This window comes from Macaca mulatta, chromosome 3 (assembly GCF_049350105.2).
Source record: "Macaca mulatta isolate MMU2019108-1 chromosome 3, T2T-MMU8v2.0, whole genome shotgun sequence".
NCBI lineage: Eukaryota > Metazoa > Chordata > Mammalia > Primates > Cercopithecidae > Macaca > Macaca mulatta.
In genome coordinates, this window is record NC_133408.1 from 92,190,248 (window position 1) to 92,215,984 (window position 25,737).

At 45.8% G+C, this 25,737-nt stretch overlaps 1 protein-coding gene across 1 annotated transcript in view; it reads right to left on the reverse strand.

The window, feature by feature from the left end:
• Nucleotides 1–25,145, reverse strand: part of EEPD1 (endonuclease/exonuclease/phosphatase family domain containing 1) — a 144,230-nt gene extending 119,085 nt beyond the window's left edge. The window contains exons 1-2 of the mRNA XM_015133721.3: nt 24,729–25,145; nt 23,205–24,274 (exon numbers count right to left, since the gene is read on the reverse strand). Coding sequence (XP_014989207.1) covers nt 23,205–24,082 — 878 coding nt within the window. The 5' untranslated portion in view covers nt 24,083–24,274; nt 24,729–25,145. The remainder of the gene's footprint in view (nt 1–23,204; nt 24,275–24,728) is intronic.
• Nucleotides 25,146–25,737: the final 592 nt, after the last annotated feature.

Sequence of the window (25,737 nt, forward strand, 5' to 3'; positions counted from 1 at the left end):
GAGAGGGAAGACTGTCCCAGGCAAAGCCCATATGAGATCTGGAAGAATTTCCAAACGGCAGGAGAATCGAGGGCTTAGAGACAACTGGAGGAATCACGAGATGAGGAGACCAAGAAGGGGCCCCGGTGTCGGGGGAGGGCCCCTGTGGCCGTGAGGAGTCTGAACTCACCTAAAGCACAGGGGAGCCCCAGTGCTTTCAGAAAGATTCAGCTCTCATTCAGAATTCCACCCTGACTGCAGCATGTGGCTAGGAGAGACTGGACAGGGAGCCTGGACTAGAGACCTCTGGCTTTGGCCAGGCTGGAGAAGAAAGTGATAGTGAACAGTAACCACAGGGATGGCAGTGGTGGTGACAACTCTAGGAGCCAGGTGTGGTACAAGTGCTTTACACTTATTTATTCCATTAACTGACAGAACAGTTTCCTGAGGTAGGAACACTGTCACCTCCATTTTCCAGGGAAGAAGATGAGGCCCTGAGGGCTTAAATGACTTACGTCAGACACTTGAAGAAATAATGAAACAATGAGACTAAAAACCGTGAAGGTGCCAGGCACGGTTGCTCACACCTGTAATCCCACCACTTTGGGAGGCTGAGGTGGGTGGATCACCTGAGGTCAGGAGTTTGAGACCAGCCTGACCAACATGGTGGAAACCCAGTCTCTACTAAAATTGCAAAATGTAGCCAGGCGTGGAGGTGTGCACCGGTAATCCTAGCTACTTGGGAGGCTGAGGCAGGCGAATTGCTTGAACCTGGGAGGTGGAGGTTGCAGTGAGCTGAGATCATACCACTGCACTCCAGCCTGGGTGACAGAGTGAGACTCTGTCTCAAAACACAAAACAAAACAAAACTGCTAAGGCAAATAAGATGCCATGGAGTCAGCCCACATGCCCATGAACAACGAATTGGATAAAGTGGTTCCTATACACCATGGAATACTACACAACCATAAAAAAAAAATGAAATCGTGTCCTTTGCAGCAATAGGAATGCAGCTGGAAGCCATTATCCTAAGTGAATTAACGCAGGAACAGAAACCTAATACTCTATGTTTTCACTTATAAGTGGGAGCTAAGCATTAGGTACACATGGACATAAAGATGGGAACAAGAGATACGGGGGACTACTAGAGGGCAGGGAGCAGAGAAAGGGTTGAAACACACTCCCTCCTGGGTACTATGCTCACTACCTGGGTGATGGGATCATTCATACCCCAAACCTCAGCGTCATGCAATACACCCATGTAACAAACCAGCACATGCACCCCCTGAATCTAAAATAAAAGTTGAAATTGCAAAACATTTAAAAATGAAAAAAGAAAAACCCAAATAAGATGTCGTTTAAAGCACACAGCAATAAGTCTTTTATTGCTTCAGCAACATAAAATTTACATATAGAATTTATCCACTAGAAGTGTAAAATTCAATGATTTTTAGTAAAGTTATGGTTATGCAACCATCGCCACAATCCAATTTTAGAACATTTCAATCATTCCAAAATATTTTCCTTGTGCCAATGTGCAGTCAATCCCTATTCCCAACCCTGGCCCCAACCACAGATCCACGTTCTGTCTCTAAAAATGTGTGGTAACAGTTTAAGTCCAAATATATTTAATCATGTTTGGATTTATTATTTTTCCTTCCACTGAAGACATTCAAAGTCCCTAACAGCTACTTCAGGAGAACCAGGCAGCTTTATTTTTAGTTTGTATAACTTTATGCCATATGTTATTTCCCTCCTACTTCTTTTTCCTCACTGTAAAGGATTTATTCTGCTCTTGGCATTGGTGGTTTATCTAGGATCGTATTTATAATAGAGTCAAATGCATATCAAGCTAGCATGGTCTGAAGTCAATATACTATCTGTTTAATTGTAAATGTTTCTCTGTACAAAAAGGATAACTTTATTCCAGTGAAGCTTTCATTTTTGTTTTATGGAGTCATTACTAAGGAAAAATTATAATCTCCTCCACAGAAGTACAAACAGCAGTCCCGGAGTATCACCGACCCTGAGAATACTTTACCTGCATGTTCACAGCTATCGTAGCGCTACGACATAGCATCTGAACTGAAATAACTTTATTCTGACATCTGTTGCTTGGGAGAACCTGCTGAATACACGAGGCTCCCATGAGACCTGATTTTCCTACCCTAAAATGAGGCTCAGGGGTAGGAAACCCTGCCTCTTCTTTCCTTCTTGCAAATCTCTGCTCTTTGGCAGACTGTGAGGGAGAAGGTTGTCTTCAGGTCACTCCCGGAGTGATTTGCTGTCTTCCGAACGCACTGAGCATCCCCGCCCCAGCCGCCACCAGCAGGCCTGGCTTTATCTTCTTCAGGAATCTTCCTTCCCAGGGGCCTTTCTCAGAGGTTCTGCCCTGAAAGGCCAGGCACCACCCCTTCCCCAACTGCATCACCAGGGCAGTGGACCTCTTTGTGGCTCCCAAGTTCCTCCTTTACTCAGGAAGTCCCAGCGAGAGGCAGGGGCGGGCGAGGGTTCCCTGGGCCTCCCCTCCTCAGCCCTGCCTTCTACTCACACTGCACTCAGGGCTGAAAGGGCCCACGCCCCAGTCTGCTGCCTCCCAGCTCTCCCAGAGAGGCCACATGCAGTCATCACCTCATGGGGACCCAGCAGTGGCCTGCTCAGCCCCTCTGGCTTCACCTCCTCCCCATTCAGCTGAGGCTGCAGGGTCTGGGGCTTCTACTATAGCCAAGGAAAACCTGTCAGGTCCAGCTGCGGTCCCCACAGTGGTGACACTGCTCCTTGTACCTTTAAAATGGCTCTGGAACAGCGGCTGTCAACTGGGAATGATTCTGCTCCCAAGAGCATGTTCATTTGGCAATGTCTGAAGACACTGAGCTGTCACACCCGGGAAGGGAGGTAGAGTTCTCATGGCATCTAGGGAATAGAACTAGGGATTCACTAAACATCCCACAAAACACAGGCCAGCCCCTACAGCAGTCATCTGGCCCAAAATGTCAACTAAATGTGACTCTATAATAATCTCAAATAAAAAAAAAAAAAAGTCAGGGCCAGGCATGATGGCTCACCCCTGTAATCCCAACACTTTTGGGGGCCAAAGTGGGAGGATCGCTTGAACCCAGGAGTTTGAGACCAGCCTGGGCAACTTAGTGAGACCTCATCCCTACAAAAAAACTCAAAAATTAGTCAGGCGTGTTGGCATGCATCTGTGGTCCCAGCTTCTCAGGAGGCTGAGGTGGGAGGATCACTTAAGCCCAGGAGTTTGAGACTGCAGTGAGAGTGAGCTATGATCATGCCATGGCAGACCTGCTGCAAAGCACATCCTACTTTATCTGTGAGGGCTGTTAAATCAAGTTTAGTGTAAAGCTGCCTCCTTACATATTTTAAGTTCAGCCTAAAAGTTTCTCTGTGCATAGTGAACTATAACCTATGTGGAGGTGTCAATAGACTGTAACCTAGTCTTATGCCAGTCACCGAGTTTTTGCCAATCAAAGGGGACCAACTATTTAAACCATGTTCAAATAAGGCAAGCCTTGTAACCAATCCAGCTCCTTCTGTACCTCACTAATGTTTTCTGTGCATCACTTTCCTCTTTCTGTCCATAAATCTTCTTCTACTGCATGACTGTGCTGGAGTCTCTCTGAGCCTGCTCTGGCTTGGGAGGATGCCCAGTTTGGGCATCATTCTTCACTCAATTAAACTCTATTAAATTTAATTTGGCTAAGGGTTTTTTTGTTGTTGTTGTTTTGTTTTGTTTTGTTTTTTTGAGATGGAGTCTCGCTCTGTCGCCCAGGCTGAAGTGCAGTGGCGCAATCTCGGCTCACTGCAAGCTCCGCCTCCCGGGTTCACGCCATTCTCCCGCCTCAGCCTCCCAAGTAGCTGGGACTACAGGCACCCGCCACCAAGCCCAGCTAATTTTTTTTTTTTTGTATTTTTAGTAGAGACGGGGTTTCACCGTGTTAGCCAGAATGGTCTCGATTTCCTGACCTTGTGATCTACCCGCCTCGGCCTCCCAAAGTGCTGGGATTACAGGCATGAGCCACCACGCCTGGCCTAAGGTCTTTCTTTTAACAGGGCAAATATCAGCCGTTGATGATTAGTTGATTGCTAAGTATTTTAATCTTAGAAATGGACTGGTATTTTGAAGAGGACTCTAAGAGGCATGTAATCTCTTTGATCTAGGTATCCACACTTGCACAGGGCCTGCGCACAGGAGGGTATGTCACCATTCACCCAGTGAAAGTGATCGAAGGCAGAGAAGGCCAGTGTCTTGGAGTAGACAAACAGTACATGAAGGGCACTGGAAATACACACTGATTTAGAACTAGCAGCAAACATCAACCCCTCCTCATCCAGCAGCTGCCTGGCAGAGACCAGGGCCTGGGTAACATGGGCAGGGAGGCAGTAATTGATCCAGGATCACAGAATATCTGTGGCAATGGATTTCAGCTATGCTTTATGCACTAGCATTCCCCCCAGGGCCCTAATGCAGAGCAGCACCTCTTTTACCAGCATCATGTGTTATGCTTCCTCATAAGATTTCATTTAATGAAAGGCTTCCCTTCCCTGCCTAAAAAGAATTTTAAAACCACTAGTCCAGCATCTGTGTATCAGGGTGTATCAATTAAGATTCTTAATTGCAAGAAACAGAAATCAACAATGCTTGATTTAAGCAGATACTTTGCTAAAAGAATATTAAGGAGGTAGGGGTGGGCAATCAAGAACAAGAGGCAAACATACCCCAGAACTGGTCAGGTAAGGCCCCGACTGCAATAATCCCAAGCCCTCAGTGCCACAGCCTGTGCAGCCAACAGCACCGGCCCTGGCCACTACTTACTGCCACCAGCCACACAGTCTCTGCCATCCCAAGGACTCAGCCCTGTATAAACTACTATTCCCACAGCCAGACTGAGCTCTTCACAGTCCCTGAGCTTTTGGTGCCACTGGCTCTCAATCAGAGATTAGGATGATTGCATGGACCTGCAGGGCCCAGACCCTAACTGCAAAGGATGCTAGGAAGTGAATCTCTGCATTTGTATTTTTCCCACTGTGTGGTGGACTCTGCTGCCCACCATGTGTCGTAAAAAAAGAAATTTTCCAAGCACAGAAAAGGATCTAAAAGGATGACAGTGGGTACATACAGAAAAACCTCTCTCAAGCCATGTTTTCCCCTGCTCTCACACCACAACAATCAACACGGAAGACTTCTGTGACTGTATTAGTTCATTTTCACACTGCTATAAAGATATATTTGAGACTGGGTAATTTATAAACAAAAGAGGTTTAATTGACTCACAGTTCCGCATGGCTGGGGAGGCCTCAGGAAACTTACAATCATGGCGGAAGGGGAAGCAAGGCATGTCTTACATGGTGGCAGGAGAGAACGTGGGAGTGGGGGTGCTGCCAAACACTTTTTTTTTTCTTTTTTAGACGGAGTCTCGCTCTGTTGCCAGGCTGAAGTACAGTGGTGCAATCTCAGCTCACTGCAATCTCTGCCTCCCGGGTTCAAGTGATTCTCCTGCCTCAGCCTCCCAAGTAGCTGGGATTACAGGCATGCACCACCACACCCAGCTAATTTTTTTTTTTTTTTTGTAGAAACGGGGTTTCACCATGTTGGCCAGGATGGTCTCAATCTCCTGACCTTGTGATCCGCCCGCCTTGGCCTCCCAAAGCGCTGGGAGCCAAACACTTTTAAACCATCAGATCTCATCAGAACTTACTCATTATCATGAGAACAGCATGAGGGAAACCATCCCCATGATCCAATCCCCTCCTACCAGGTCCCTCCCTTCACATGTGGAGATTACAGTTCAAGAAGAGATTTGGGTGGGGACACGGAGCTAAACCATGTCAGTGACTGAATGTATAGGTTTCTTTCCACACACACCAAGCATCAGACACCAGCTGGGTGTCCTCCAATTCTGTTTCTATACTATCTACCTGGAGGTAGTACCAGACCCCACCCGTTTGGGGCTCAGTCTCCAAGACTGTCCCCAATCCCCCTGCCGTCCCCACCCCCAGCCTTCAGACACTAGTCGCAAGTCTGAGCCTCCAGAACTTCTGACCAACTGGCTTCAAGCTGAGGTTTCCATAATCCCCTGTTTGGGTTTGGTTAATTTGCTGAAGCAACTCGCAGAAACACCGACTTAAGGTTTACTGGCTTATTATAAAGCAGAGGTGTACAATCTTTTGACTTCCGTGGTCCACAATGGAAGAAAAACAGTCTTGGCCTCATATAAAATACACTAACACTAATGATAGCTGATGAGCTTTAAAAAAAAACAAAACCATAATATTTTAAGAAAGTTTACAAATTTGTGTTGGGATGCATTCAAAGCCATCCTGGGCTGCATGCGGCCTGCAGGCCATGGGTTGGACAAGCTTGTTATAAAGGATACTGCAAAGGATACAGATGACGCGAGAGGGCAACGTACGGCAGAAGGGGCACAGAGCTTCCATACCCTCCCTGGTTCACTGTCCTCTAGGAACCTCCACGTGTCCAGCTATCTGGAAGCTCTAGAACCCAGTCCTCTTGGACTTCTATGAAAGCATTCCTTCTCTCAGGGTATGAGACAGGTCCCTCTCCGGGGAGGGTCTTAGGAAAAGACCCACAATCCAAAAGGAGGGGAAGACTAGAGTCCTACCTTGAGGCAGGTGAAAGGAAGGCAGGAGAGAGATTCAACTTTCCTGAGACTTAACACGCCCAACATAATAACAAAAGGCTGTAACTAGGGATATGGTAGTTATAAGCTAGGACTCGTGGATGAAAACCAGTGTATGTCACAACACCACAGTAAGGCAGAAGAGCCCTGAGTCCCCAAGAAAGTGAAATACACTGACAAGGGAGAGAAAAAGAGCCCAAATATTATTTATATTGTATGTATAAATATTTAACATAAACATATATAAGCCTTTTTTATGTTTTAAATATTTCATATAAAAAGTAAAGTCCCCTACTTGGACATCAAAAATGAACTTCACAGTCTGACCTTGAACTATGTAAAAGGTCATGGCACCTGACTCTGATGTTAGCAGCCATCAGGCAGATTGCTTTGAAACTAAATCAGATGCCAGCTACCATCGAGCTTGGCCAAAACTAACTACGGAGAAGAGTTTACGATTAACGCGTGAGAAGGCAGTATATGGCCAACTGTATATATAGGTCTTCCCAACTATACTTACTCACTGTGAAAGTGGAAGAAGCAAAGACACAACACCAAAGATAAAGATCTATTTTAAAAGATGGGTATATTTATAATTCACACATACTCAGACACTCTGTGGGTGGAGACACGTACAAACATATGTCTGTGGCCAGACATATACAAATCCACGGAGATGTGAAAAGCAAGAAAGATTTACTAAAACAAGATGCAATTAATGATATCTGAACTATGAAAGATAATTCCAAGGTCTTTGATCTCAAGTTTGACCGCTGATAAAGTCTGACTTATTGCTGGAGTTGTTTTGTACAAGTGAAATTTTAAACACTTATAATTTAGTCACTATTTATGTTTTTTGGTTTGTTTTAAGCCAGCAACGTGTGTTTTGGCTTTTCTGCTGGGTCCACTCATTTTTGTGTATCTATTCACACAAGAGTATACCTGGAAAATCTGAGGTTTAGAGTACAGCCAAAACTGATTTATGCTTGAAGAATATGAGGCACTTTGGGAAGCCAAAGTGGGAGGATTATCTGAGCCCAGGAGTTCAAGACCAGCCTGGGCCGCATAATGAGGCTCCCTCTCTACATAAAAAATAAAGATTAGCCAGGTGTGGTGGTGCACACCTGTAGTCTCAGCTACTTGGGAGGCTGAGGCAGGAGGATTGCTTGAGCCTCGGAGTTTGAGGCTGCTGTGAGCTGTGATCAGGCCACTGTACTCCACAGCCTGGGCGACAGAGTGAGATCTTGTCTCAAAACAAACAAACAAAAAGAAGCATGGAAAAAAGTAAAATGAACTAAAACTATTCTACTCCAAGTGAGAAGATAAGATGGAAGGAGACTGAAATTATATGGTAATAAGGACAGTTAAACATTGGACTGGATCTCCATTGCAGTGGGGATGATGAACAGGTAATCTATGGTGAATGATCAAGCAACATTCAGAAGCCAAAACTAGCTGGAAATGTTAAGAACACAGCATTTTTATAGATTAAAGACATATTTTTTAAGGCGATGTCTAAGGACATACATGTAATACTTTGCACTTGGAATCTATGGGAGGGGGACAAAGAAAAAAAGACAATTTAATCTTTCTTGAGGGGAGCTCTGAAAAAAAAAAAAAAAAGACACTTTTAAAATGAAACCAAAGAGAAGCAGGTCCCTGCAATGACTGATACAGGGTTCCACAAAGAGAAGAGCATAATGACTTAACTCTCCACAGCAGGAGTTAAAAAGAACAGGAAATAAGCATTTTATATATATAAAATATATACTTTTTTTTTGAGACAGAGTCTTACTCTGTCACCCAGGCTGGAGTGCAGTGGCATGATCTCGGCTCACTGCAACCTCCGCCTCCCAGGTTCAAGTGATTCTCCTGCCTCAGCCTCCTGAGTAGCTGGGATTACAGGCATGCGCCACCATGCCCAGCTTATTTTTGTATTTTAGTAGAGACGGGGTTTCATCACGTTGGCCAGGCTGGTCTCGAACTCCTGACCTCAGGTGATACTCAGGTCTGCCTTGACTTTGCAAAGTGCTGGGATTACAGGCATGAGCCACCACACCCAGCCAAAACACAAAATTTTTAATGTACATAGAAAATGTCATTTGTGGATGCCGGCAGCAGGTGTTCCTTTAAGGTTATTTCCTGGCCCAAGGGCCTATGATTTGCAGATATTGTGATGAAATTGCCAAAGCTCACCTCTCATTGGAGTTATTTTGATGAAATTTCTAAAGCTCACTTGGCATACTGTCCATTATATTTTGGCTTTTGATAAAAAAGTGCTAAACTTCCACTAAAAATGCATAACTTAAGTATGAAAACCAATACTTCTCCAGGACATTGTTTAAGCCCAGTTCAGACAGAAGATTCCAGCCAGACTCATGAAGCATCCCAAATGAAGTTCTCCAGGCTCCTTCCCAGATGTGGGGTTTGTTTCTGTAGGATGTTGGGTACTTTTTCCTATTACAAAACAATTATTCCAGGTTATGTACTGGTACAATGACTCCATGACTAAGGGGCGAGGAAGAGGGGAAGAGCGAGTAAAAGGAAATCAACACAAAGATACCTTGTATTTTTTCAGCTTAGAAATGACCCACACAGATGTGAATAGACATTTTTCCAAAGAAGATATACAAATAACCAATAAACATATGACAAGATGCTAAACATCATTAGTTATTAGGGAAATGCAATTTAAAACCCCAAGAAGATACCACTTCACACCCACTAGAATGGCTTCAATCAAAAAGACAGACAACAACTGTTGATGAGGATGTAGAGAAACAGGCCCTCATACATTGCTGGGGGAAATTAAAATGGTGCAGCCACCCTGGAAAACAATCTGGCAGTTCCTCAAAAAGTTAAACACAAAATTAACATAAACGAAAAATTACTCCAGCAACTTCACTCCTAGGTATATACCCAAAAGAAATGAAAATGTATATCCAAATAAAAACTTGTACATGAATGTTCTTAGCAGCATTATTCACATAATAGCCAAAAAGTGGAAATAATCCAAATGTCCATCACCTGATGAACGGATAAAGAAAATGTGGTACATCTATATAGTGGAATATTATTCAACTATTAAGAAAAAAAAAGAAATATTGATACACGCTTCACCATGGATAAACCTCAAAAAATTATGCTAAGTAAAAAAGTCAGGCACAAAAGGTCACATACTATACAATTTCTATGCAATATCCAGAATCCTGGGATGAGGAGAAGGAAATCCTCAAATTGAATCAGATGATTTCCTCAAGCGCTGGCAGGGCAGTACCCCCAGGAGGACAGGGTTCTTTACCCGCAGTTAAATTTGTCTCTTCATACTTTCTGGATCTAGAAAGGCCAGGAAACAACTGTCTCCGCCAATTTTTTTTTTTTTTTTTTTTTTTTGGAGACAGAGTCTTGCTCTGTCGCCCAGGCTGGAGTGCAGTGGAGCGATCTCAGCTCACTGCAAGCTCCGCCTCCCGGGTTCACGCCATTCTCCCGCCTTAGCCTCCTGAGTAGCTGGGACTACAGGCACCCACCACCTCGCCCAGCTAATTTCGTTTTGTATTTTTAGTAGAGACGGGGTTTCACCATGTTGGCCAGGATGGTCTCGACCTCCTGACCTCATGATCCACCCGCCTCGGCCTCCCAAAGTGCTGGAATTACAGACGTGAGCCACTGTGCCTGGCCAATTGTCCCCTTTCTTAACCTTTTGGTCCCATCTCTAAGTTTATGGATTTGCTACCTCTGCATCTGAAAGAGTTTGGGCTCTGGCTAATTCCAGTCTCACCAAGTACGTCACTTCATGCAAGTCAGCTTATATTCTTTAAGTTTCCTTATGTGTAAAGCGGACATAGTTTACTCACCTCACTGAGGTAGTGTGAGCATTCAGTTAATGAATGTCAAAGGCAACAGCATGTGGGGTGAAATAAATCCTCAATAAATGTTAGCGATCATTTATTCTTTCCACAAATTCCTGAGTGCTACTGTGCCAAAACTCCACTATATATGCATGACTCCTGCCCTTATGAGGTGCAGTCCACAGGGCAGACAGCACCAACACACAATTACAACTGAGAGATGGTCATGGCAGGGGAAATACGTGCTAATAGGGGAGCCCGCAGCTGGCGTGCTTAACTATAGAAGTCAGGGAAAGCCCAACTTGGGTTGGCTTCACGGGGGTCACTCTGAATCTTGCCCTTCCACGGCAATTCTAAAGAGCACTATGGGACCAGCCTGGCCCATGTGGTGAAACCCTGTCTCTACTAAAAATACAAAAATCAGCCAGGCATGGTGGCGCGCGCCTGTATCCCAGGTATTCAGCAGGCTGAGGCAGGAGAATCGCTTGAACCAGGGAGGCACATGTTGCAGTGAGCCGAGATGGCACCACTGCACTCCAGCCTGGGTGACAGATCAAGACTCTGTCAATAATAATAATAATAATAAATAATAATAATAATGGGCACTACGCTCTAAATGGCACTAAATCTCTAGCTGAAATTGGTACCCAGTGCCCAGGGTTTGGCAAAGTTATGCGTCAATATTACTTATAGCCAAGGGCAAGCAAGGAACTTGGCAAACTGGAGGCTGCTGCGTGGGGGTGGCAGTGTAGAAGGCTCCAGGTTACTGCTCTCTTTTCAGAGGAAAACTCAGACTAGCAAATCTGAAGGAGAGAAGTGCAAGGGTCCAGGCCCTAACAGCTGGACCCTATCTACTATGGCCCGGCAAGAAAGCCATTCCTCTTGGCAGAGCAGTGTGTCCCTCCAGGAACTCAAATGCAGCTTTCTCTAGCATTTAAACTGTGAAACAAATACTTTGAAATCGTCATCCCTCCAGAAAAAACTAAGAGGAGCAAGCTGCTCACAAACAGCCCAGAAGGAGACCCCTGGGTAATTTTTCTGAAACCATCTTGTCAAGGGTTAAATTGTGTCCCCACCCCCGCAAATTCCTGTGTTGAAGCCCTAACCCCCAGTACTTCAGAATGTGACTGTATTTGGAGATAGGGCCTTGAAAGAGTTGATAAAGGTAAAAGGAGGCCATCGGGGTAAGCTCTAATCTGATATGACTGGTTGACCTCATAAGAAGAGATTTTGGGTACAGAGGAAAGACCATGTGAAGACACAAGGAGAGGACAGTCATCTGCAAACCACGGAAAGTGGACTGAGAAAAACCAAGCTGGCCGACGTCCTGATCTCAAACTCCCAGCCTCCAGAACTGTGAGACAATCATTTCTGTGGCTGAAGCCCCCCAGTCTGTGGGACTTCATTGTGGCGGCCCTAAAAACCAAACACATCTTATCTCTAGGAACAGCAGCCACTCTTCCTTCTCAGTATTCAAGGGTATTTGGTAGTAACAGTGATCATTTTCCCTCTCTGTGGAAAAAGCCTCAGGATTGGAAGGGACTTTTGTGATTTGAAAGAAATGTATATATTTAAATATATCATTTGAACCAACAGAATCAATCAATCGAAATACCACAGCAGTTTGAATGAACGCAAATATGGTATTTGAAATCAGGGGTTATGGGTGATCTTACAGTCTCATTTCTCATTCTTCATCCAGTTTATCTTGCTTGGGTTGACCAATGACAAGAAATCCCGGTTTTGTTTGTTTGTTTGTTTGTAGAGACGGGGTTCTCGCCATGTTGCCAGGGCCAGTCTCGAACTCCTAGGCTCAAGTGATCCTTCCACCTAGGCCTCCTGAAGTGCTGGGATTACAGGCATGAGCCACTTCTCCTGGCCTCCTGATTTTCACAGTTAAGTGGTTGCAAATGGTAATATCTTAAAAATCCATTTTGTAATTTCAAATGCTCTTAATAAAATTTACCTCAAAGTTTAAAAGACAGAAGCAACTCCTTTTCTAGTTGAAATTCTAACAATATCTAACAACTACTTGCAATTTTTATTACAAATTCAGGAGACATCCAAACTAACATAACACAAAAAATTACAAACCAACTCCAAACAGTCTTGCCTGGCATTAAACTGAGTTCAACAAATGTATACTGTGTATTAATACACAGTTTCTTGTACAGTTTCACTTGTGTGGATGTGTATTTAATATTTTAAAAATCAGACTTCAAAATTCAATTCAGACCATTTTTAAAAGACAGTGTGGAGTCACGAAGTTGGGAAAGTATTTATAAGCCATCTAGTCCCATCCCCCTGCCTGAATCCCTCTCCATTTACAGTATTCATCAGTTCTGCAAGCAGTTCACCTGTATCGCTGAAGAAAATGCTGACTAGTACAGGTATTAAATAAAAATAAAAGCTCACTAGGATTTCACCTTTTTTATTTCTAAAAGTTGCAGGAGACTTTTTAGGGGAAATTGGGACAATGTATCAATTTGAGTCAAACTATCAATTTAAGAGTCAAATTCTTGACTTCATAAATACAATCATGCACCGTTTAACAATGGGGATATGTTCTAAGAAATGGATCATTAGGGCCGGGTGCGGTGGTTCATGCCTGTAATCCCAGCACTTTGGGAAGCTGAGGCGGGCAGATCAGGAGGTCAAGAGATCGAGACCATCCTGGTCAACATGGAAACCCTGTCTCTACTAAAAATACAAAAAAAAAATAATTAGCCAGGACATGGTGGTGGGCACAGGCGACAGAGCAAGGCTCTGTCTCAAAAAAAAGAAAGAAAAAGAAAAAGAAATGGATCATTAGGTGATTTCATCATTGTGCAAACTTCACAGAGTGGACTTTCACAGACCTAGATGGTAGAGCCTGCTCCTAGGCTACAAACCTACATAGTATGTTATTGTACTGAAGACTGTAGACAATTGTAATACTATAGTATTTAAACATAGAAAAAGTACAGTACAAATACAGTATGCAATGTAAAACATGGTACATCTGTGTAGGGCACTTGCCATGAATGGATCTTGCAGGACTGGAGATTGCTCTGAGTGAGTGGTGAGTGGTGAAGGAATATGAAGGTCCAGGACATGACTTACACTACTGTAGATTTTATAAACACTGTGCACTTAGGCTACATTAAATTAAACGTTTTTTTCTTTCTTCACTAATAAATTACCCTTAGCTTACTGTAACATTTTTACTTTATAAACTTTTAAATTTTTTAATCTTTTTGACTTTTGTAATAACATAGCTTAAAACTCAAACACAGTACAACCGTATAAAAATATTTTCTTTCTTTATATCCTTACTTTACAAGTTTTTGCTACTGTTAAATATATTTCTTTTTTACTTTTTAAACTTTTTTGTTAAACACGGAGACACACACACATTATCCTAGGCTTACATGGGATCAGGATCATGAAGATGTCACCAGTCAACAGGAATTTTCCAGTCCCATTATAATCTTCTGGGAATACCGTCAGATACACAATCTGTCATTGACCAAATATTACTCAGTGCTTGACTGTCTTCTCCAGAGATTGACTTTTTCAATCAATCTCCTAGAGGGAAGAATGGTGGGTCAGTAACAACCTGCAGTTACCTGTTGGGGTCTACAATAAACACATAGAGCAAACACTGAATCTAGCTTAAATAAACAACTTGGTTACCATAGTAATCGTTTCAAAAAACATAATAGATGTTTTCCTAACCAACCTCCACTCAAGGGACCTACCAAAGTGTCCCCATTCCCTTTGTAAAACAAGCTGAGGGATGCCCATGGCGCAATGAGTACACTTGCCTTGATCAGCTGTGAGCAGGGCATCATGTGCTTACCAGAGAGTCAACTGTGTCTGTCCTTAAACTGTTTATGTCAGTTGCACATATTACCATGATCTCCTAAATGTGATAACATCAACTGGTGAAATAGAAGCATGAGCAGAAAAATAAATTGTTTCTAAGAAAATGAAGATGGATACTTGAAAAGCTTCTTAAAAAGCAAGTTGTTTAAGAAATTGCTGTCAAAATAAGTGTGGTTAAAACAATTATAAAAGAGTGAAAAGTCATAAAAATATAGTATCCTGCAATCAGTTTGCTTTGCGAACATCCTTGCTCCACTTTGAGGAGACAAACACTAAGACAAATACGTATGTTCACAGACACATGATGATATTAAATATCAGTATACTCATGAAAAATCATAACCTAGAGAACCCAAGCCAAGCTGGTTAAGAAAGCATCTAGTCTACAATGCAGTCTGGGTGAATGAAATACAACTACTCTGAGAAGCATTACTGAACAGAATAACTTTTTATCATCAAATTTTGGAGTCTAACTGCAAAGACTTTGGATTGTAATCCAAGTCCCACCCTCCAAAAGCAGTAAAACTTCTCAGCTTCCCTGAGCCATCTCTTCTGTATCTATAACTTAGCTATGGGCCTCAGCCACAGCCACTGTCAGTGTTAATCATCATTGCTTTTGTTCTAGTATAACCTCTACCACTAAGTGGACACTAAAAGTCCATCATCAAGTGAGGGAGAGAGGAGGGACATGAAGTATTTTGCCATCTAAAATGAGTCCTCAAATTAAAATTTTAAAAGATCAGGAATCACTTTGAAAAGGAAAAAAAAAAAAAAAAAAAAAAAACCTACCCATTAAACAACACAATAATCTGAAGTCACAGAGGCTGCCCACCAAGAAAGGAAGGAAGGAGCCCTGAGACCGCTGGCAGTTAAGACCAAGGCCTAATGTCACCCAAATATTGGCTTTTTCCCATTCAAGAAACAGAAACTGCTAAAAAAAAAAAAAAAAAAAAATCAGATTGAATTTGCTTAATAGAAAATACCTATAAAGAAGTGTTTTTTTAACATGATATTGGATAGATATTTTTTTAAAAACAACCACCCACCTGAGACCTGCCACTTTTAGCATAAGCTGAGAAATACAAAGTACCAGTTTTATTCTCCAGTTTTTGGGTGAGCAAACACGACTTCAGATCTGTAGAACATTCAAAGCATGCGCAACCTTAAAGGTGGCAATGGGAACAACATTCTGTCGCTTAAGCACTGCATTTCAGGAGTATACAGCAGCCTCTAGGTAAAACAATTTAAGGCCCAGCTTAACAGCTTAATCAGGTAACAGTTGAACCAAAACAGAATTAGGAAACAAGGGCTCACTGGAAACAAATAACAAATCAATATTAGTTGGGGAATTGTAGTCAGTAAAGAAAATCCAGGTTTTCCTTTTTTCTTTCTTTTCTTTGTTTTTTAAGACAGGGTCTCGCTCTGTGCCCAGGCTGGAGTGCAGTGGCACCATCTCAGCTCACTGCAACCTACGCCTCCCAGGCTCAAGCTAACCTCCCTCCCACGTCAGCTTCCTGAGTAGCTGGGACTACGGGTGTAGTAGCTGGGACTACCAGTGTGCACCACCACCCTTGGGTAATTTTTGTATTTTTTGTAGAAATGGGATTTCACTATGTTGCCCAGGCTAGTCTTGAACTCCTGGGCTCAAGGGATCCACCCACCTCAGCCTCCCAAAGTTGGGATTACAGGTGTGAGCCAACGCGCCCGGCCAACCCAGGCTTTCTTTATTCAAGACTCTGCAAGAAGGATTCCACACTTCTCTTTATAATGAAATGTTTACTCTGAGCCTACCTCTCCAGGGTTTTCCCAGCCACTTGAGTTCAGCAATTTGGCTGCTGTCAATCAAGATGTTACATAAGAATTTTGGCGTGTGTACACTCATGAGAAAGAGGGTGAGGAAGCTTCTAAGATTCCTAAATATTTGATGAGGACTAACAGCCTGTCAGGTAGAGCAGGACATTTTGGTGGTATTTCCTGAATGTTATGATATGAGAAGTCATCAGTGTGAAATTCTACCCAGCTATTACCACACACAAACCAGGATGTCCATGATGAGCAAATAGAAGTTCAGTGAAATGCATCATTTAATTTGTTACTGACAGAGACTGTTATTAGGGAATTCTGGGATAAAATCCTTTGTAAGGTAGAGTAATTTTTTTTTTTTCTTAGAGAGACAGGGTCTCACTCTGTCACTGAGGCTAGAGAACAATGGCATGATCACAGTTCACCTCAACCTTGAATTCCTAGGCTCAAGAGATCCTCTCACCTCAGCCTTCCCAGTAGCTGGGATTACAGGCACACACTACCCCACTCAGCTAATTTTTAATTTTTTTGTAGCAATAGGGTCTTGCTATGTCGCCCAGGCTGGGGATGGTCATTTTGAAATTAAAATGACACATACCTTGCTGCTTATAAGCTTGGCATTTGTATACCGGATTCTCTCGCTGTGAGGAGCCTTGTGTGGGAGGCTGCCATGTTCCTGTCTGAGTATTTCGGATTATAAGCCTCAGTGCAGGGCCCAGCTTAGACCTCCCCCTCTTCAGCCATGTGTGTGCAATGCGGGAGGGAGGATGCTGACTTTTAGCCTCAATTGTCACTATGCCATTACATTCCTTCCTCTCACACTCCAACCTCCTGTCCACCTGACTTGGTCCTCTCTTCTCATCCCTGACCGGATGCTGAGGTCTCACATACCTGCAGAGCCAAGCAGACAGAGAACAAATTCCTGTGCTCTCAAGTCTCTTAGCAAGCTTCACATCCTCCCTCATCCCACACATCATCCTGGAAATACCCGCTGAATGTGTATGTCCTTGAGACGGTGAGCCCCCTGACCACAGGGTGGGGTCTTCCTGTGCCCGTGCCTCTGACCTCATCAGGTAGTGAGCACAAAGTAGCTGCTCAATGTTGAAATGAATGTATGTGAACCTCTCCTGATAGAAATAGTCACCTAAAGTCCCCACAGCAAGCCCTGGTTCTGTTTGTCATTGATGCTGAAGAGCATATGTGGCCTTGCCAGATGCCCCATCTGCAGAGGGCAGACCGTGGCCTCACACTCCATCTGCTATGGATCTAAGACCCCACACCCAGGGCACAGCTGTGGCCAAGGGGAAGGGTGAGGTGAACACCCTGCATCATGTTAAAACAATACAGAGGCATGTGTGTCAGCCCCAGGATTTCTTATTATACGTGCCTCTGCACCTATCTCCTAGAAACCTCAGAGCATTTTAAACAAGCTACCTGCTGAATCTCACACTATCTACAATATAGGGAAGTCTTGCCAATTTTTACCTCTAAAACCCTTCTCATCTCTGCCCACTTCCACATCTCCCCAGACATTATTGCCTTTAGCCTGAATCCTGCAACAGCTTCTTCACTCAACTCCCAGGACCCACTCCATGCACGCCTCCTCCAGCACCCCCCAGCAGTCAGACTATCTGGTAAGAGGTCATTTCTTCAGCCTCTGCTTCTAACCTTCTGTGGCCTCCTTCTGCTGTTACAAGAGAAGTCTTGCAGGCCCCACCTGATCTGGCCTGGCCTTGCTCTGCAGCCCCACCCACCCACCACTCTAGAACTCTGGCCTTCTGTCTGGAACCAGCACTCTCGGGGCCTCTGCACTTGCCAATTCCTCCATGGAGCATTCTTTTCCCTGGCTTGTTCCATGCCTGGCTTCTTCTCATCCATCAGCTTTCAGCTGAGGCCTTCTTTGACCCCCATCTAAATAGGCTTCTCTTTACTTCACCTCCATCACCCTCAGCATGCACCACTATCTGTGATGATTGATCTGTGTGTTGACCTGTTTGTCTCTCCACCTAGAACAGAAGTTCCATGAGTGCAGGGACTTTGTCTTGTCTTCACTTTATTTTCAGAGCCTGATACAGAACCTGGTACTTAGTGAGAGCTCCAAACAGATCTGCTAATTGAATGAATGAATGGATGCATGAGTGAATGAGTGAATAAGGAATGGATAGCCCCTGGGAAAATCAACATCATCAAACTCCCAAAGAACCTTGAAATCAGACCCAAAATGGGCCCAGCTTCCTTTTAAAACAAAAGTCACACCTTTCCCTTTAGTGAAAGAAACCCTAAGTTCTGCCTACATTGGAAGTTCCCTGCATTCACACTGTCTTCTCTTACAAATCCACAACACTCTTATTATTGACCATCTTTCTATTTAGAAACAACTTAGAGTTCCTTGGCTCAGAAAACTGGAACTTGATCTTGGAGTCAGGCCCAAGGTCACAGACTCACATTTGAGGGGCTTGGTGGAGGAGCCCTAACACCCTCTGGATTGGCTCTGCCTCTGGCCCCAAGCCCCATCCTTTAGAGGAACAAAAATAGGAAAAAACAGAGGCCGGACACAATCTCAGTGTTATAGGGAAGCCCTACTTCTCCCCCAAGACCCTGATACCTGGCCAGCCAAAGGCAGGGAGGAAATGTGGGTGGGCTGGGAGTGAGAGGCAGCGGAAGGGGATGGAGTTTGGGAAAAGACATGACTAATCCGGCCTAATCCCTCTGCTTTGAAAGCAGACAAACTTCAAATCCTGACTCCAATATCTACATTTCTGAAGGCCACACAGATGCTATTTAACCTCTCAGAGCCTCAGTTTCCACAAGTGTCAAAATGGATTTCACAATTTCTACTTTAAGAGGATTGCTGGGCATTCTGTCCCCAAATGTAACATCTGGCTGCATCCACCCACCCTTCAACCTCCCAGGGTGAGTCTATTGTTCATATGAGAAAAATACAACCATGCATCAATCACTCCCTGTGACTTGCCCCAAAACTCTGGGTTTACTAGACTGTTTTGAGGCTGGGCCACACAAACTAATCTACATTGACTTAAATTTGGTAAGTAACAGGGCCAAGCTGATTCCTGAAATAAGCTTATAAATGCACACAGCAGACATTCAATACATATTTTTCAATGAATGAATCAAATGACAAGATGGGTTATGTTTATACTGATCCTACTAATCAAGCCTAATAAAGCAAAATCTCTTTTTTCACTATCAGTGTGTGGCACTAATCCACCTTGTGCTTTGATACCACAGACATGTGGCAAGAAAACTGATTTAAGCCATTATAGGGCTAAAGACTTTGACACTCAAGTTCTCCTCTTCTGTAGGCCACAGGGAAAATGAGCAACTGCGATGTCAAATGTTCTTATTTACTTTGGAGATTATTTTTCAGCTTGCTGAGGGTTTATACTTTCAATAACCAAAGAGACTCTCAAAACAGAATGACTTCCCAGTAAAAAATAAATAAGTAAAAATGAAAAATTAACCAATTTTCAATCCAGATGTGGACTGTCTCCAAATTTTGCAAGCCTATTTAGCAAAAATATTCCCCTGTAATCTTGCTCCATAAATACTGAACAAGGAAGAGTATTGCCTCAGACTGATACTTGGCAAAATAATCTAATGAAATCTGTCAGTTCTGTGCTACCAGCATGGCATCCCTGAAGGCTCCTGGTGACTGTATGATTATCAATTAATGCTGTCCTACCTCACGCCTCACTTGCAAAACAGTTTCTTATAGCTCAGCCATGCTGTAAGAAGGTTAAGAGAAGACTCTAACTCCCATCCCAGACAGCTACCCTTCAGCCTAAGAAAACACACCTACTAAAGCAAATTCACAGAAAAATCAAGAGCCAACTATTCCCTTTGCAAAGGAACTGCCTAAGGGTATCTGTAAAATCCCTTTACAATGGGTTTAATTTAAGAAACTGTAACTGGCTCACAATTTAGCAAGTGCCCTTGATGAGGCAGAGGATGGGTGTCTAACCAAGAGGCAGGTTAAAGGTGTTGTGCTTACAAAACACAGCAAGCTTGCAAAGGGCATAGGTCTAAGGTGAGAAGGTCTGGGTCCCAGTCCCAGCTGAGTCACTAATGAGCTGCATGATAGAGTCATGTCATTTAACTTATTTGATTTTAGTTTCCTCAGCCAGAGATGAAGAATCATTAATAAAAGCCAGTGTTACCTACATCCCAGACTTACTAGGAAAATCAAATAAATGGGAAAGCTGTTAGAAAGCACGAAGGCATACCCAAAAGTTAGGAAACTCTTTTATTACAGGTATACATGGATGTAAATCAGAGCCACCCAGAAAATCACCTGCACCCATTCTTGCTCATACTAAATGTATTTCCTCTTACTAATATGAGAACAACTGGAATGGGAGAGATTTCTGTGAATCAGGACGAACACATAGCCCTTGGAGAATGGGTGCTGCTATCATTGAGGACACATCTACTCTGTGACAGCTTTTGATACTCTAGGACAGTCATACAGGGAATGCACTCACCCTGCTCTGTAGGGGATCAGGCCCTGATCCATTAGTTCATGTTTACCAAACATTAACAATGTGCTAGGAGTGTCTGGAATACTGAATCCATTGTGACCGGGCAAAGAGAACCACCAACCCCCAACACATTTGGCCAAGAGTGAGAATGTGATGGTGCCGGTCACCTTCTCAGTCACTTACAGGTGGGTTTGGGTAAGCCTTTCCTGTACTCTTGCCTGATGACAATAGTTCAATGTCTTCAGCAAATTGTCATCTCTCTAGGAAACCCAAAGAAGAAAAAAACAGGACAACCCCAGCACCTTCATAATGGACAAGAGTCGTGAGGGCTCCTGCTCAGTGGGCTGCAGGGTGGAGCCAGCGCTGAGGCCAGTCATCTCTGCTCACTCTCCCATTCTCTACCCTTCACATTCATATGTCCTAGAAGATGAATAAGCTCCTCAAGCCTTGGCCAGAAAGAATATCACAAGGTTGAATAACTAGAAGGATAATCAAAACAATCAAAGGGGAAAATAAAAAGGACAATTGTACCTTGGTATCTGCAGAGACTGATTCCAGGAGTCCCAGTGATACCAAAATCCATGATGCTCAAGTCCCTGACGTAAAATGGCATATTATTTATACATAACCTATGCACATCCTCCAGTATATTTTAATTCATCTTTAGATTACTTAGAACGTCTCATACAATGTAAATGTTATATGAATAGTTGCCATACTGGATTGTTTAGGGAATGACAAGAAAAAACTCAACATGTTCAGGATAGACGCAACCTTTTTTTTCCCTGAATATTTTCCATCTACAGTTGGTTGAATCCATGGATGTGGAACCCACAGGTATGGAGGGCCGACTGTACCTGCAAAGTTCTGCATGAATTCACTAACCCTGCCAGGGGAAGGAGCTTCCAAGGGACAGAGGGACAGCTGATTGCCTAACACCTAGTACAACCGTTCTCAAACTTTAGTGTGCATCAGAACCGCCTGGAGGGTGTGTTAAAACACAGAAACAAAGTTTCTGAGTCAGTAGCTGATGTCGCTCATCCCCTGGGCCAGGGGGACCACACTTTAGAAACCACTGGGGGGCAGGGGCTGCCTAGCTGGTCAGTCCCACTGGACCAACTTTTGATCCAAATCCATCACCTCCCTCCCAAATCGAGCCACTAGAAACCATAATAGGAATTAAGCAGCTGCGTCCTTTCCTGCCTCTCCCCTCCTCATTTCCCATTCACATGCCCATGCTGCTATGGATAAAGACAACAATTATCAAGCCATTCTTGACAACTGTCTCCCGGGGCGCGAGTCCAGCTCTCACCTGTGCACAAGAAGACTCTGCAAAAGGAGTGAGTTAGGCTGTAAAAGAGAGGACACAGCACTGCAGGCAGAGCATTCAAGGGCTCCCCAGTCCGGTTCCCTGACCCAGTGTGGAGTCCCTCTCTCAGTGACGAGAGCATGCCACTGGGTCAGTGCCAAGGAAACGTTGTGACCTGCTTTTCTCCTCACTAATTTTCCTGGTGATCTGCCATCATGCACTGTGATTTCCCGCTGAGAGTTCACTTCGTGTCACCAAACTGCCGCCCCCGCCGCCAGCCTCACCAACAACTCAGTGCAAAGGAAATCAACGAATAGCCACCATCACTGCACCCCTGGTGGGTGGCGGGGCAAAACGCCTCAAGTCCAGGATCACAGCTCTTATGACCTGGAAGGGACCATCACAAATATTTCTTTCCTTCCCACACCTGATTACATTATACAGTATGCTATTTTACTAACAGCAGGAGTTACTGCCAAAATAATATTGTTTTTGTTTTATGACGAGGCTAACAGAAATTCCTACAGAGAGCAGTATTGTGAATAATGTAAACGCTCTGTGGTAACAGCCTATCCTACTAGACTCTTTGCTTTAGATGGGGAAAATCTGGCCAATTTTCACACACACGTCAGCTTGCTTTTTTCTGGCTATGGGACAGAAAAGGTTACACATATTTTGGGCCACAGTTGTAGGGCTGAAAACCAACTCCAGGTTAAATAAGGAAAAAGAATGGAGAGTGATTCATTCATAGCATTTTGGTAAATATAGACACTTGCATGTGTTTGCAAATACTCGGCCTTTAAGATGATCTTGTATGCACAAATAGGCATATTTGATGGAACAAATATGATTTTCCCTCCCATTAATAAACAAAATCCAATGAGCTCTTTCTCACATGCAAAACTGCACCAGTTCCCATGCTCTGAGTGCCTGACTTGGTGTAGACCCAGCATCCTCCAAATCAGTAACAAAAACACAACCTCCGCTTACCCCAAAATTATGAATCAGTCAGATATCTCATGCTCAAGACATGGTCCACAAGCCCAGCTGTATTCAGAAAATTCTGGAGCAGAAGGACAGTCCATTCTCAGGTGACAATATTGGTTGAGCCTTCAAGAACACTGATTAAAAACTCTTGCACCCTCCCTACTCACAAAAGAATCCACTCATTTGCATCCATAGATGAGGCCACGCACAAGTCGCCTTCACACCCAACACCCATGGTGGTTCCCGTCCTCACCTGTTTTCCAGGAGTGTCATGCACACCACCTCTCGCACCCCGGGGTTGTTGGCCTTCTCCACGGAACAGCCCTGCAAGTTCCAGGTGGCCAGCCTCAGCACAGGCCTCCCATCCCTTGTGCCTCCAAAGGCCTCCACGGAGGGCCGAGTGGAGATAATCTGGGTGGGCCCCCCTGGCGGCAGGTCCAGGTCCTCACTCTGCAGGCTCAGGGAGGTGGGGCTCGGGTGAGGCTTGGCGATGAAGGTCAGTCCCCCGTTCGTGTGGGTGGATGGGGGCCTGGACCTCTCAGCAAACACCTGGTGCCGTATCCTGTCCAGGAAGGCGGCATTGATACCATCCATCCTCACTAGGTCCTCAACGCTGCGAAAGGGCCCATGCTCACGGCGGAAGTCCACGATGCTGAGGGCCATTTTCTCCGAGAGGCCTCGCACGCTCATGAGCTGGGCCGGGGTGGCTGTGTTGATGTTAACACGTGGGGTGAGGGGCACAGCTGTGGCCAGGTGGTGAGGCTGCTGCTCCGCTAGCAGGTCCCGCCGCAGGGAACTGGGAGAGTGCTGCGTGGAGCTGCCCTTGCTGCTCACACAGATCTCAAACTTGACCTGCTCCAGCTTGGTGGCGCCTACACCACTGACCAATGCCAGGTCCTCCACCTTCTTGAAGCCACCGATATACTCTCGGTACTCCACAATGCTGCGTGCCACAGCACGTGTCACCCCAGGCAGGGTCATCAGCTCCTCCTCCGTGGCAGTGTTGATGTTGAGCCTTTCCTGATTCACCAGGATGTTGCTGAAGTTACAGGCTGCGCTGAACTTGCGGTTATGGGACAAGTCCGAGGGGTCCCTGGGGATGGAGCGGTGGCAGCCCAGGGTGCTCCCCATGATCCGCCAGGATCAAGTGCCCGGGAAGGCCTCACCACTGCAGAAGAGCTCTCTGGCTAGGGAGGAAGCCCAGTAGGCCGTACAAGCACAGAAAAACAGAAGGTGCAGGATTCAGGGACTGAAGAGGTTACTACAGACAAACACCGAATCTTCCATGCCTGGCGTGTCCAAAATTACCTTTCACTTGGCCGCCTAGAAAATAATAAACATAGAAACCCATTGAATTAGGCAATTTGCATTAGCACCCCCTACCTAGTGCTGGAGTTAGTAACCAGGAGTCAGGGACTGGTGGCTGCCCGTGAACCCTTAAAAAACGCAGGCACGGTGAGGCTGGGCCCATGTGGATTCTCCTCTGGGGACGTCCGGGTTTTATCACACTGAGCCCAAAAAGGCTATGAGCCGTTTCTCTTGGGAAAAGACCTAACCCCATCAGCTTCACACCTCTTCTCCAGGCCTCTTTCAACTCCGACACTTGGGTCACCCACACTCGGGCTCACACAGACGCGGGGGGCACCCCACCTCCCCCACGCTCCGCATCTGACACAGCGCTACCTGCAACCTGGGAGGTCCGTGCTCCCCGGTGCCGGCACTGAGAAGGGGCTTATCGACCCCCCCACCCGACCTGCCGCGGGTCCCCGCGCCCCACCTCTCGGCTGCTCCGCGGGGCGCCGGTTCCTCTTCCACCTGCGGCTCGGAAGCCTGAGCCCAGCCCGGGACAGCGCGGGCTCCCTGCCTCCAGCCTAGGCGCCAGCGCGGGTGTGGGTCACTGACCAGGCCCTGGAAGCCGCCTACGCCGCCTCGGTCTGCGTGTCCCGGCTCTTTCTATGGGAGAAACTCAGCATCGGTCTCCCAGAGTGAATAGAAGCCGCAGGGCTGCTCGGAGGCGGCGGCAGCGGCGGCGAAATCCGCCGCCGAAGCTGCACCAGGACTTGCGGCGGCGCCGCAGTTGCGTTTATCCCGGCAAAAAGTCCTGCGCCCAACTCGGGCGCGGGATCCGCCAGAGCCAGTCCAGACGCAGCACCAGCCGCACGGCTCCCGCTCGCAGTCGGTGTCAAAGCCAAAGTCCTGGCCGCGCCGCTCGCGCCTCCGCAGGAACCACGGCCACGCCTCCTCCGCGCGGCAACTCCTCCCAGGGACTCCCGAGGGCACGCGGGGGCGGGGCCCGGATGAGGGGCGGGGCCTGGCACCAGTGGGTGGAGAGAGGAACCCGAGAGCGCAAGGGCGGGCCTGGAGTGCTAGAGGCGGGGCCATGGAGGAGGGGGCGGAACCAAGGCGCAAGAGGGTGGAGAGCGAACCTGAGAGCGCGTAGGGCGGCACTGGCGTGCGAGAGGCGGAGCCATGGTTGTGGGGGCGTGGCCTGGCACAAATGGGTGGTGAGCTGAACCCGGGAGCGCGTGGGGCGGGCCTGGAGTGCGAGAGGTGGGGTCATAGAGTGTGGGAGCGCGGCCCGGGCGCGAGGGGATGGGGAAACGCGGGGGCGGGACCGTGAGCACAGGGGTAGGCCCCGGGAGCGCAGAGGCGGGACTTAGGGGCTTAAGGGGCGGAGCCGTTGCCGTGCCGGCGAGGGCAGGTCACCGGGAGGCTGTCCTAAGTCAGCTGCCCCCGGACCATGGTTGCCGCCCGAGGCCTAGGTCTGGTTATGCCTGGTAGAGGCT